The sequence below is a fragment of the Oncorhynchus nerka genome, linkage group LG6, assembly GCF_034236695.1.
Source record: "Oncorhynchus nerka isolate Pitt River linkage group LG6, Oner_Uvic_2.0, whole genome shotgun sequence".
Classification (NCBI taxonomy): domain Eukaryota; kingdom Metazoa; phylum Chordata; class Actinopteri; order Salmoniformes; family Salmonidae; genus Oncorhynchus; species Oncorhynchus nerka.
The window spans coordinates 56,617,182-56,631,413 of NC_088401.1; the positions used below are offsets into that span (position 1 = coordinate 56,617,182).

General features: G+C 44.2%; 1 protein-coding gene across 2 annotated transcripts in view; it reads right to left on the reverse strand.

The window, feature by feature from the left end:
- LOC115130696 (neuronal acetylcholine receptor subunit alpha-7-like) overlaps positions 1-14,232 on the reverse strand; it is a 112,386-nt gene that overhangs the window by 38,681 nt on the left and 59,473 nt on the right. For both annotated transcript variants that reach the window (XM_065019705.1, XM_065019704.1), the window contains exon 3: positions 2,779-2,823. In XM_065019705.1, the coding sequence (XP_064875777.1) occupies positions 2,779-2,823 (45 nt within the window). The remainder of the gene's footprint in view (positions 1-2,778; positions 2,824-14,232) is intronic.

Below are 14,232 nucleotides of genomic sequence, written 5' to 3' on the forward strand. Positions count from 1 at the left end.
CTGTTTCGCTAGCACTGGAATATGTTCCAGGCCTCATCCGATGGCATTGATGAGTTTACCACATCAGTCCTCAGCTTCATTAATAAATGCATTGACAACGTCATCCCCACAGTGACCATACGTATCCCGACCAGAAGCCATGGATTAAAGGTAACATCCGCCATTTTCAAGGAGGGGGACACTAATCCAGACGCTCATAAGAAATCCCGCTAAATCTCGCGAGCCTACCAAAAGAGCTAAATGGCTTCCATGCTTGCTTCGAGGCAAGCAACACTGAACAATGCATGAGAGCACCAGCTGTTCCCGAATGACTGTGTGATCACCCTCTCCTTAGCCGATGTGAATAAGATTTTTTAACAGGTTAACATTCACAAGGCAGCAGGGCCAGACGGATTACCAGGACACGTACTCAGAGCATGCGCTGACCAGCTGTCAGGTGTCTTCACTGACATTTTAAACCTCTCCCTGGCCCAGTCTGTAATATCTACATCTTTCAAGTAGACCACCATAGTCCATGTGCCCAAGAACGGCAAAGTAACCTGTCTAAATGATTATCGACCAGGATCACTCTCATCTGTAGCCATGAAATACATTGAAAGGCTGGTCATGGCTCACATCAACACCATCATCCCAGGCAGCCTGGACCCACCCCAATTTGCATACCACTCCAACAGCTCCATGGATGATGCAATCTCTATTGCACTCTACACAGCCCTTTCCCACTTGGACAAAAGCACCATCAGAGGGAGCACCCCCCTAACCACATCACTGGGACCGCAGTGGAGGTGAAAAACTTCAAGTTCCTTGGGGTTCATATCACTGACAAACTGAAAAGGTCCACTCACACAGACACTGTGGTGAAGAAGGCACAACACCTCCTGGTACGGCAACTACACCGCCCGCAACCGCAGGGCTCTCCAGAGGGCGGTGCGGTCTGCCCAACGCATCACCGGGGGCAAACTACCTGCCCTCCAGGACACCTACACCACCATCACAGGAATGCCAAAAAGATCATCAAGGACAACAACAACCAGAGCCACTGCCTGTTCACCCCGCTATCATCCAGAAGGTGAGGTCAGTACAGGTGCATCAAAGCAGGGACCGAGAGACTGAAAAACAGCTTCTATCTCAAGGACATCAGACTGTTAAACAGCCATCACAAGCATATTAGAGGCTGCTGCCCTATATACAGTACATAGACTAGAAATCACTGGACACTTTAATAATGGAACACTAGTCATTTTAATAATGTTTACATATTTTGCATTACTCATCTCATATATATATATACTGTATTCTATCCTATTCTACTGTGTCTTAGTCTATGCCGCTCTGACACTGCTCGCCCAAATACTATATATTCTTTATTCCATTCCTTTACTTTAGATTTGTGTGTATTGCTTGTCTTGTTGTGAAATTGTTAGATATTACTTGTTAGATGTTACTGTACTGTCGGAGCTAGAAACACAAGCATTTCGCTACACCCGCAATAACATATGCTAAACATGTGTATGTGAGAAATCAAATTTGATTTGATTTGATTACCTATTTAAGAATGCTGTTCAGCGAATACAGCTCAGCATTCAACACCATAGTGCCCTCCAAGCTCATCACGAAGCTAAGGACCCTGGGACTGAACACCTCCCTCTGCAACTGGATCCTGAACTTCCTGACGGGACACGCCCAGGTGGTGAAGGGAGGCAACAATACATCCATTGACCCTGAACACAGGGGCCCCTCAGGGCTGCGTGCTTAGTCCCCTCCTGTACTCCCTGTTTCACCCACGACTGGATGGCAGAGCACGACTCCAACGCCATCGTTAAGTTTGCCGACAACACAACAGTGATAGGTCTGATCACTGACAACGAGACTATAGGGATGAGGTCAGAGACCTGGCAGTGTGGTGCCATGTCAACAACTTCTCACTCAACGTCAGCATGACAAAGGAGCAGATAGTTGACTACGGGACCAAGCACACCCCCATTCACATTGACCGAGGTGTCGAGAACTTCAAGTTCCTCAGTATACACATCACTAAGGACCTATCATGGTCCAAACAAATCAACACAGTTGTGAAGAGGGCACAACAACACCTCTTCCCCCTCAGGAGAATGAAAAGATTTGCCATGGGCCCTCAGATCCTCAAAAAGTTCTACAACTGCACGACTGAGAGAATCTTGACTGGCTGCATCCCAGCTTGGTGCGTACAGCCCAATACATCACTGGGGCCAAGCTCCCTGACATCTATACCAGGCGGTGTCAGCGTTAAGTTTAGAGGAAGGCCCTAAAAATGGTCAAAGACTCAATAGACTGTTCTCTCTACTACCGCACGGCAAGCGGTACTGATGCACCAAGTCTAGAACCTGGACCCTGAACAGCTTCTACCCCCAAGCCATAAGACTGCTAAATAGTTAGTTAAATAGTTACCCAGACTATCTTTTTTGACTTATCACATACACTGCTGCTAGTGTTTACTATCTGTATCTATATTCCTAGTTATATGTATCTACCTCAATTACCTCGTACACCTGCACATCAACTGGTACCGGTGTATATAGCCATGTTAACGTTAGTTATTGTGTACCTATTATTACTTATATTTTACATGTTTTACTTTTCTATTATTTCTCTCTGCATTGTTGGGAAGGGCCTGTAAGCATTTCACTGTTAGTCCACACCTGTTGTTTACAAAGCATGTGAAGAATACAATTGTACAATTTTATGCATGAGAAAATAATAGGTAATTGTGTGTTATTCAGTTCTCAACCATTTACTCACCAGCTGTAGCCATGCATTGGTCATCAGGACCTGGTTCTTCTCATCCTGATGAAAGACAGAAGGTAAGTTCAATTCAATGGCTACAACAGGAAGTCATTCTAGTAAATAGAAAAGGGTAAGGTTTTGATCATTGTCTGCTTTTGGTTTGGCATGGGTACAAAACAACTGGACTGTGAAACCTCGCATTTATGTAACCACAGTGTTGTTATACGCATTGGGTTCAGTGGAGGCACGCAGCATATAGTTGGCGCCTCGTTTCAATCTAAAACAACAAGCCCCATGAACCTAAACAACTCAACACACAGCAGAGAGACAGACCTCAGACTGCTTGATCTGAGTAAATAAGTGATTAGACAGATATAAGTTTCCTCCTCTGTTGTTCTCTCTCTCTCTCTCTCTCTACAGGACGTCTCTAAGTCGATCTCACTTTTGTCGGTTTCTGCCTCTCTTCCACTCTATCAATCACTAACACTCACTTCTAAAAAGTAGGGCTGAGAGTGGAGGCTATGTGACAATATATTCCATCAAATGACCCCGATGATGAAGACAGTGCCATTCTTTCTAACGGGAATGTGTACTTGTGTGTGTAGCGACAGCTTGCAGATCCCCCTCTCCTCAATGTGTGTGTTCTGATCCTGCAGTAATTGTGTCTGACTAGCAGATGGGAGCAGGCTTGGTGTGTGTTGAAGGCTGTTAGGGTCAATTTTATGAAGAGAAAATATCAAGCCTCCACCAACTCAAGGTCACCGACTATACAGCCCTGCATCGCTCAGCTGTGAGGGTCACTGGACATCCCTGGTGGCTGGTTGCAACATCACTCCCTTTCTCAGCAGCCTCCTGTGCTGGATATGGCATCTCTTACCATGGGAACCCCCCAACCACACAAACACACATGCAAACACATGCAAATTCACTGTCTCCCTCATTAGTCCAATAGAAAGTTTCACAAAAAATGGAAGTCACATCTTTGAAATGTCATAAGACCTTGGCATAGGCACTTTAAACAATATTTCCCATCTGAATGTTTGAAGATTGTTATCATTCTTATCCCTTCAAGATGAACTCCTGGATCTTAAGCACAACAAATTCTTAAAGGTAAATTCCACCACTTTTCAACCTCATATTCATCATCTCCAGCACCAAACCCGTGTCTACATATGTGAAAACAACGTGTTTCTATGATCTACGGTTAAAAAGATAAGAAAGGTCCTAAAAACATGCTTCTCTGTGACATCACACCGTAGGATTAAAAGAAAAAAAGCATAATGATGATGTCATCAGGTAGAACTTTTTTACTTTTTATTTGATTTTTACAAAACGTAGAAATGCGCTGTTTTCACATATGTTGACAATGGTATAATGCTGAAGATAATGAAATGTGGTGGAGTTGCCCAAATTGGATTTGTAACATATCACACAAATTGCAAAATGTGTATCTTATCACACAAAATGGATGATAATACACCAAAAATGGGAATCAGTTTTAGCTCGTGAGCACCAGTTTCAAACTACTGGCTGAAATTACACTCTGCAACTTTTGTATATCTTTAAGTCTAACAATGTGTCTGGGCTGGTGTTTGATGCTTGTCTAATTGCTGTCTATGGGGAGCCAGAAGCCAATCAAAACTAACTGGCTCCCCAACACAAGCAGGAAATAGACACCCACAGATTGGAATTTAATTTGCAATATAATTAGCTTGCACAATGTAGAAAACTATTAACACGACTTTGTGGAATGTGAAAAGTAATTCTCTCTCTCTCCCGCTCTCTCTCATTTCTCTCTCTCCCACAAACAAACATAAACACCACAGCCCATCAAATGCAGCATTATCTTAAGTGCCAAAGTATAAATAGTTTAAAAGAGTGTTACCCCCCCTTACTGCCCTTTACACTCCCTGTAATCATACTCACAAGAAATGACTTGCAGCAACATCTTAATATGTGATGTATTCAGTGAGTGTGTGTGAGTGAGTGTGTCAGGGGGGAATGGGGACCTGACCTAAAATGTTGTTTTTGCAAAGGTAGTAAATAAACGATTAACTCCACAGTTAGCAAATCACCAATTTACAGTATCCTGGCTAATATCCACTGTGCTATGCTAACAGAAGCAGGCTCTGAGAGCATTTGGACTATGTTAAGCTAATACTGTATCTGCTATGTTAACTTCTTCGAGATAGGGGGCGCTCTTTTAATTTTGGGATAAAAAACGTTCCCGTTTTAAACAAGATATTTTGTCACGAAAGATGCTCGACTATGCATGTAATTGACAGCTTTGGAATGAAAAAACTCTGACGTTTCCAAAACTGCAAATATATTATCTGTGAGTGACCCAGAACTAATGCTACAGGCGAAACCAAGATGAAGTTTCATACAGGAAATGCCCCAGATTCTGAAGGCGCTGTGTTCCAATGTCTCCTTATATGGCTGTGAATGCGCCAGGAATGAGCCTGCCCTTTCTGTCGTTTCCCCAAGGTGTCTGCAGCATTGTGACGTATTTGTAGGCATATCATTGGAAGATTGACCATAAGAGACTACATTTACCAGGTGTCCGCCCGGTGTCCTGTGTCGAAATAATTTCTTCAGAAGAGAAAGTCAACTGCCACGAAGGATTTATCATCGATAGATATGTGAAAAACACCTTGAGGATTGATTCTAAACATCGTTTGCCATGTTTCTGTCGATATTATGGAGTTAATTTGGAAAAAAGTTTGCGTTTTAATGACTTAATTTTCATTTTTTTTCTTACCCAAACGTGATGAAGAAAACGGAGCGATTTGTCAACACAAATAATATTTTTGTAAAACTGAACATTTGCTATCTAACTGAGAGTCTCCTCATTGAAAACATCTGAAGTTCTTCAAAGGTAAATGATTTTATTTGAATGCTTTTCTGGTTTTTGTGAAAATGTTGCATGCTGAATGCCAGGCATAATCCTATGCTAGGCTATCAATACTGTTACACAAATGCTTGTTTAGCTATGGTGCAAAAGCATATTTTGAACATCTGAGATGACAGTGTTGTTAACAAAAGGCTAAGCTTGAGAGCAAATAGATTTATTTCATTTCGTTTGCGATTTTCATGAATAGTTAACGTTGCGTTATGCTAATGAGCTTGCGGATAGATTTACACAATCCTGGATACAGGTTTTTTTCGTAGCTAAACGTGACGCAGAAAACGTAGAGATTTGTCCTAAACAAATAATCTTTCAGGAAACACTGAACATTTGCCATCTAACTGAGAGTCTCCTCATTGAAAACATCCGAAGTTCTTCAAAGGTAAATGATTTTATTTGAATGCTTTTCTGGTTTTTGTGAAAATGTTGCCTGCTGAACGCTAACGCTAAATGCTACGCTAAATGCTACGCTAGCTATCAATACTGTTACACAAATGCTTGTTTTGCTATGGTTGAGAAGCATATTTTGAAAATCTGAGATGACAGTGTTGTTAACAAAAGGCTAAGCTTGAGAGCTAGCATATTGATTTCATTTCATTTGCGATTTTCATGAATAGTTAATGTTGCGTTATGGTAATGGACTTGAGGCTGTATTCACGATCCCGGATCCGGGATGGCTCGACGCAAGAAGTTAATACAAGGTGTGTGGCTAACAATTGAAGCCTAGCTTGTTAGTTTGCAGTGGCATGGCCTAACCAACGACCATTGTGTCAGAAAGGCTAAATTGACTATGCTAATCAGCTACTGTAATACCAGTTTATGACTGTTGATCTAGAGACATTACTGCCAGTGATTAAACCATTACACCTAATCAAGCAGTCCTGTTATTGTCTCAAAGCTGTATACATTGAACCATGTGTAGAGCTGTGCTGTAGCTATGGCGACAGGTAGGCTACTTTGAAAGGTAAAATATGACGTGTTGACACCAGGGAGATTTCATGCTTAAAGTAGCTATTCCTCTGAAATATCCCCAAAATCATGTGGCGCATTCTCATCTACTCGTTGTTTTTCTGCATCAAATCAAATCATCATCCAGAAGGTCAAAGTTGGGCCACATTCAGTGTTCAACATGACTGAAAAACTAACTAAAGACGGCTCTGCATGATGCACAACCTCCCCCCTCCCCCCACAAACACACACACACACACATCAATACACACATTAACAACACACACAAACACACACACCCATGCCCAGTGGAGCGTTTGCAGCTGTGCTCGTCCCGTTAGCCAATCGCGTTAAATCATGCATTGAGCCTTTCCCAGACAGGACCCATGGGCCCCCTCACCATCTGAGTCTCACTGCCCTGCCCTGAGTCACAACACTGGACCTGACCTCAACTAGACTAGACCCCAGGACTGGACCTGACCTCAATGTGACCTGACCAACAGACTGGACCTGACCTCAACTAGACTAGACTCCAGGACTGGACCAGACCTTAACTAGACTAGACCCCAGGACTGGACCTGACTAACAGACTGGACCTGACCTAAACTAGACTAGATCCCAGGACTGGACCCGGCCTGAACTAGACTAGACCCAAACTAGACTAGACCCCAGGACTGGACCTGACCTTAACGAGACCTGACCAACAGTCTGGACCTGACCTCAACTAGACTAGACCCCAGGACTGGACCAGACCTCAACTAGACTCCAGGACTGGACCTGACCACAACGAGACCTGACCAACAGACTGGACCAGACCTCAACTAGACCTGACCAACAGACTGGACCAGACCCCAACTAGACTAGACTCCAGGACTGGACCAGACCTCAACTAGACCTGACCAACAGACTGGACCAGACTCCAACTAGACTAGACTCCAGGACTGGACCAGACCTCAACGAGACCTGGCCAACAGACTGGACCAGACCTCAACTAGACCTGACCAACAGACTGGACCAGACCTCAACTAGACCTGACCAACAGACTGGACCAGACCTCAACTAGACCTGACCAACAGACTGGACCAGACCTCAACTAGACCTGACCAAAAGACTGGACCAGACCCCAACTAGACCTGACCAACAGACTGAACTAGACCTCAACTAGACCCCAGGACTGGACCAGACCTCAACTAGACCCCAGGACTGGACCAGACCTCAACTAGACTCGACCCCAGGACTGGATCAGACCTCAACTAGACTAGACCCCAGGACTGGACCAGACCTCAACTAGACTTGGCCAACTAAACTTGACCCCAGGACTGGACCAGACGTCAATGAGACCAGACCAACAGACTGGACCAGACCTCAACTAGACTAGACCCCAGGACTGGACGAGACCTAAACTAGACTCGACCCCAGGGCTGGACCAGACCTCAACTAGACTAGACCCCAGGACTGGACCAGACCTCAACTAGACTTGGCCAACAGACTGGACCAGACCTCAACTAGACCTGACCAACAGACTGGACCAAGACAAAGGACCACACCAGCATACACAGTTCCGGCCTGAGCCTGAACTAGATCACACCAAAGGAACCATAGCACACTATAGGGCCTTCCGAGTGGCGCAGCGGTCTAAGGCACTGCATCTCAGTGCCAGAGGCATCACTACAGTCCCTGGTTCAAATCCAGGCGGTATCATAGCTGGCTGTGATTGGGAGTCCCATAGGGCGGCGCACAATTGGCCCAGTGTTGTTTGGGTTTGGCCGGGCTAGACTGTCATTGTAAATAAGAATTTGTTCTTAACTGACTTGCCTAGTTAATTAAATAAAGGTTACATTACTTACATTTTCTAAAGCTACAACCAGACCACAGAGCCAAAGCCAATACACACAACAACAAACATTTCAGAGCAAATATAGTTTTGTTCTCTCTGTGTGTTTTACAGACTCTGGTTTCTACAGCTCTGAACGACTGACTGGCAGCCAAGGTGAAAAACACCACTGCCCCAGGGCCCGGGACAGAGAACAGAATATGGAGAAGCGAGAACACAAACACACTCCTAATACTGCTAACACACCCTACACACTTTTAAGACTATATTTTGTACAGTAACATGCTAAACACTTTTAATACTCCTTACACACTCCTAACACTCTTAACCATTGTCTTGGAGCTGTTAACACGTGCACACAGATTCATTTAGATTTCAAAGATTATTAAATGAGCTGATGTGGCTGGAGAAGGTTGAATGAGAGAGCTGATGGGGCTGGAGCTGGTTGACTGAGAGAGCTGATGGAGCTGGAGCTGGTTGACTGAGAGTGGTGATGGGGATGGAGCAGGTTGACTGAGAGAGCTGATGGGATGGAGCAGGTTGACTGAGAGAGCTGATGGGATGGAGCAGGTTGACTGAGAGAGCTGATGGGATGGAGCAGGTTGACAGAGAGGTGATGGGGATGGATCAGGTTGACTGAGTGAGTTGATGGGATGGAGCAGGTTGCTGAGAGAGCTGATGGGATGGAGCAGGTTGACTGAGAGAGCTGATGGGATGGAGCAGGTTGACTGAGAGAGCTGATGGGATGGAGCAGGTTGACTGAGAGAGGTGATGGGGATGGATCAGGTTGACTGAGAGAGCTGATGGGATGGAGCAGGTTGACTGAGAGAGCTGATGGGATGGAGCAGGTTGACTGAGAGAGCTGATGGGATGGAGCAGGTTGACTGAGAGAGCTGATGGGATGGAGCAGGTTGACTGAGAGAGCTGATGGGATGGAGCAGGTTGACTGAGACAGAAGGAGAGAGAGAGAGAGGAGTGGCTGTGTCCTGTTTAAATTAGAGAAACCCTCTCTGCATCATTAAGCAGCATGGTAGAACAGAGGATCTGGCTACTGACCTTCTCCTAGAGATGTACTGTAACAAATATGCCTGGTGATTAAATGGACATTGTAAAAAATATGATTATATACCCTTCACAGGTCAATGTATTCTCTCTCACACTTTCCCCTTTGCTGTGTGTGTGTGTGTGTGTGTGTGTGTGTGTGTGTGTGTGTGTGTGTGTGTGTGTGTGTGTGTGTGTGTGTGTGTGTGTGTGTGTGTGTGTGTGTGTGTGTTGTAAACGTCTGTCTGTTTATCCGCCTGTCTGGATATAAATGATAGGGATATTGAGGACCTAATGACCAGAAAATAGGGATTAGACAGCCTACTATAGGGCGGTGATGTGTCCATGTGTCAGAGTCTCAGCATGGGTCTGTTCTGAGTGTGAGAGGATGGAATGATGGTGCAATATTCCATCAGTGTTCCTCTGCACAGTGCACACACACACCGGTAATAGCCGGCTTTTGGCCAATACCAAAAATTAAAAGCCGATAAATAAAAGTGTCACCGGCCTATTGTAAAAAAAAACAAAAAAAACATTTAAAAGCCTATTCACTGATGGTAATACATTTGACCGGTCGTGCTTATCGGTCTGTCTGTTAAATTGCATAATTTAGTGGAATTAAATTGGCGCGTGTATAATTGTTATGGATTGTACTTATCACACGAGCATACAGAGGCTTTGAGTGGAAAATCAGCGCTTTTATAAGCATAATCATTGCCCTACAATTCTAAATGCAATTGTGAGTTAAAAAAAAGTTTTTGGTCCATGATTAAAAATAGCTACTATTTTTATTTCTCAACTGGTAATTGAAGTGCACTTCCCATTCACCATTTAAATGCATAGGCAACGGAAGGCAGGCTTCATCAACGCATGACAAAACAATTTGAAATGAGCTGGAGGCAGTATGCATTTTGAAAATATGTCGTGGCCAAAAGTTTTGAGAATGACACAAATATAAATTTTCACAATGTCTGCTGCCTCAGTTTGTATGATGGCAATTTGCATATACTCCAGAATGTTATGAAGAGTGATCGGATGAATTGCAATTAATTGCAAAGTCCCTCTTTGCCATGCAAATGAACTGAATCCCCAAAAAACATTTCCACTGCATTTCAGCCCTGCCACAAAAGGACCAGCTGACATCATGTCAGTGATTCTCTTGTTAACACAGGTGTGAGTGGGCAGGTGTGAGTGGGCCTCCCGGGTTGTGCAGTGGTCTAAGTCTAAGGCACTGCATGTGCCACCAGAGATTCTGGGTTCGAGCCCAGGATCTGTCGCAGCCGGCCGCGACCGGGAGGTCCATGTGGCGACGCACAATTAGCCCAGCATCGTCCGAGTTAGGGAGGGTTTGGGATATCCTTGTGTCATTGCGCACAAGCGACTCCTGAGGCGGGCCGGGTGCAGTGCACGCTGACCAGGTCGCCAGGTGTACGGTGTTTCTTCCGACACATTGGTGCGGCTGGCTTCCGGGTTGGATGTGCATTGTGTCAAGAAGCAGTGAGGCTAGGTTGGGTAGTGTTTCGGAGGACACATGGCTCTCTCCTGAGTCCATACGGGAGTTGCAGTGATGAGACAAGACTGTAACTACTACCAATTGGGTACCATGAAATTGGGGAGAAAAAGAGGTTAAAAAATAAATATATATATTTTTTAAACACAGGTGTGAGTGTTGACAAGGACAAGGCTGGAGATAACTCTGTCATGCAGATTGAGTTCGAATAACAGACTGGAAGCTTCAAAAGGAGGGTGGAGCTTGGAATCATTGTTCTTCCACTGTCAACCATGGTTACCTGCAAGGAAACACATGCAGTCATCATTGTTTTGCACAAAAAGGGCTTCACAGGCAAGGATATTGCTGCCAGTAAGATTGCACCTAAATCAACCATTTATCGGATCATCAAGAATTTCAAGGAGAGCAGTTCAATTGTTGTGAAGAAGACTTCAGGGCACCCCAAGAAAATCCAGCAAGCGCCAGGACTGTCTCCTAAAGTTGATTCAGCTGCGGGATCGGGGCACCACCAGTACAGAGCTTGCTCAGGAATGGCAGCAGGCAAGTGTGAGTGGATCTGCACGCACAGTGAGACGAAGGAGGATGGCCTGGTGTCAAGAAGGGCAGCAAAGAAGCCACTTTTCTCCAGGAAAAACATCAAGGATAGACTGATATTCTGCAAAAGGTACAGGGATTGGACTGCTGAGGACTGGGGTAAAGTCATTCTCTCTGATGAATCCCCTTTCCGATTGTTTGGGGCATCCGGAAAAAAGCTTGTCCGGAGAAGACAAGGTGAGCGCTACCATCAGCCCTGTGTCATGCCAACAGTAAAGCATCCTGAGACCATTCATGTGTGGGGTTGCTTCTCAGCCAAGGGAGTGGGCTCACTCACAATTTTGCCTAAGAACACAGCCATGAATAAAGAATGGTACCAACACATCCACCATGAGCAACTTCTCCCAATCATCCAGGAACAGTTTGGTGACGAATAATGCCTTTTCCAGCATGACGGAGTACCTTGCCATAAAGCAAAAGTGATAACTAAGTGGCTCGGGGAACAAAAGATCGATATTTTGGGTTCATGGCCAGGAAACTCCCCAGACCTTAATCCCATTGAGAACTTGTGGCCAATCCTCAAGGGGCGGGTGGACAAACAAAAACCCACAAATTCTGACAAACTCCAAGCATTGATTATGCAAGAATGGGCTGCCATCAGTCAGGATGTGGCCCAGAAGTTAATTGACAGCATACCAGGGCGGATTGCAGAGGTCTTGAAAAAGAAGGGTCAACACTGCAAATATTGACTCTTTGCATTAATTAACTTAATGTAATTGTCAATAAAAGCCCTTTGACACTTGTGATTGTAATGCTTGTAATCATACTTCAGTATTCCATAGTAACATCTGACAAAAATATCTAAAGACACTGAAGCAGCAAACTTTGTGAAAATTAATATTTGTGTCATTCTTATAACTTTTGGCCACGACTGTATACTTAAGTGTTTGTACATATTATGAGGCATGTTTTACCTTGCTTCAAAGTAGCCTAGGCAAAATCCCACCATATCCGTGGAGGCAATAACTTCATAAAGACTTCCATATGTCATTGAAACCAGTAGCCTATTTCTCTCATGTTCTACTGGTTTTCAACTTTCTTTCATTGTCCAGTAGCTAAATGCACTTTGGTCTGTCTCCTAATGCCTTGAACGCATTTTTGTGCTAATAATGTTAATAAATAATAGTTTATCTACATTTTAACTAAACGTTGTGATTTGTTGCATCAAACTCATTACTTTTTAACATGTTTCTTTATGTAGCCTAGGACAGAGGACAGACACACTACCGAGGAAGAGCTACACACTTCAGCATACGGCGGTCCCGTTCTGTGAGCTTGTGTGGCATACCACTTCACGGCTGAGCCGTTGTTGCTCCGAGATGCTTCCACTTCACAATAACAGCAGTTACAGTTGACTGGGGCAGCTCTAGCAAGACAGAAATTTGACGAACTGACTTGTTGGAAAGGTGGTATCCTACGACAGTACCACGTTGAAAATTACTGAGGTCGTCAGTGCCAATGTTTGTCCATGGAGAATGCATGGCTGTGTCCAAAATTTGATACACCTGTAAGCGACGGCTATGGCTGAAATAGCTGACGCCACTAATTTGAAGGGGTGTCCACATACGTTTGTATATACAGTACAGTGTACTTCCCCTCATTTTTTCAACTGGTACTGGGGGACCTTCAGATGAGTCTTGTGAGGCCTGTTGGCAAAACAACCAACATGTACGTGTTCGTGAGAGTCTCACCTTTCCACAGAGGGGTCATATTAGTATGAGTCATAAGACGCTTGTGGGGGCCGTAGATGCCATTCGGACTCTACAGACAATTTTGTGAGAAGATACATTTTCCAGATGTCTCATGGTCTGACAAACACCGCTCTAGCTCTGTCAACTTTCAATGCAGATGCGGAAGTGCAACATCCCCGGATGCGGTGGACTGAGTACATTTAAGCTAGAAATAAGATAGCTTAAATGTACCGATTTTTATAGGATTTTTGTATTATGCTAATTAAATTTCCTTCATTCTCAACTTAATTGAGCGAACAACAGTAGGCCTGTAGTTTATTGGCACCAGCGGAGTGCATCTGCCACATTCCCGATGAGTGTGCACTGAGCATAGTCACTCTTTATCATTGTTGGCTCAGTGCCACTTAAAAGTTTGTTTCGGGACAATAAATTCCTCCTCCAGTGGACATCGTTTTCTATTTGTGTCTCCCCTTCTCGTAGGCCTATAATATGGACAGCGTCGTTTTCATATGTCTGTTTGTCAGTGTCAGCAGAGTAGGCTACCCTGTCATTTCTCACATTAAAAAAGATTCTGCTAACATCTCCAGTAATATAAAGTGTAGTAGAATTGAATGAAATGTGTTTATAAAAGGCAACATTTTTCCCCTTGCAAAGAAAGAAGAAACGTATCTGATATAGCCTATAGCCTAGGCCTCTACGGCTATACTGGTTCAGCCATGCACTGAGCAGTCTTTTTAGCAAACAGTGATTGAGTTACAGTATATTACTAGCCTAAATTATGACTATCCAATCTACTCATCACATTACAAATAGTAGGCTATCTTACAGTAGTCTGGTAATAGCAGTTTGTATTGTTGGTGGTAGATAGGCAGTAGCAGTAAAAATGTAATTTCTGTTTGCACCTACTTCATTATTCATAACGTAGTCAAGGGCGCACTTGCTA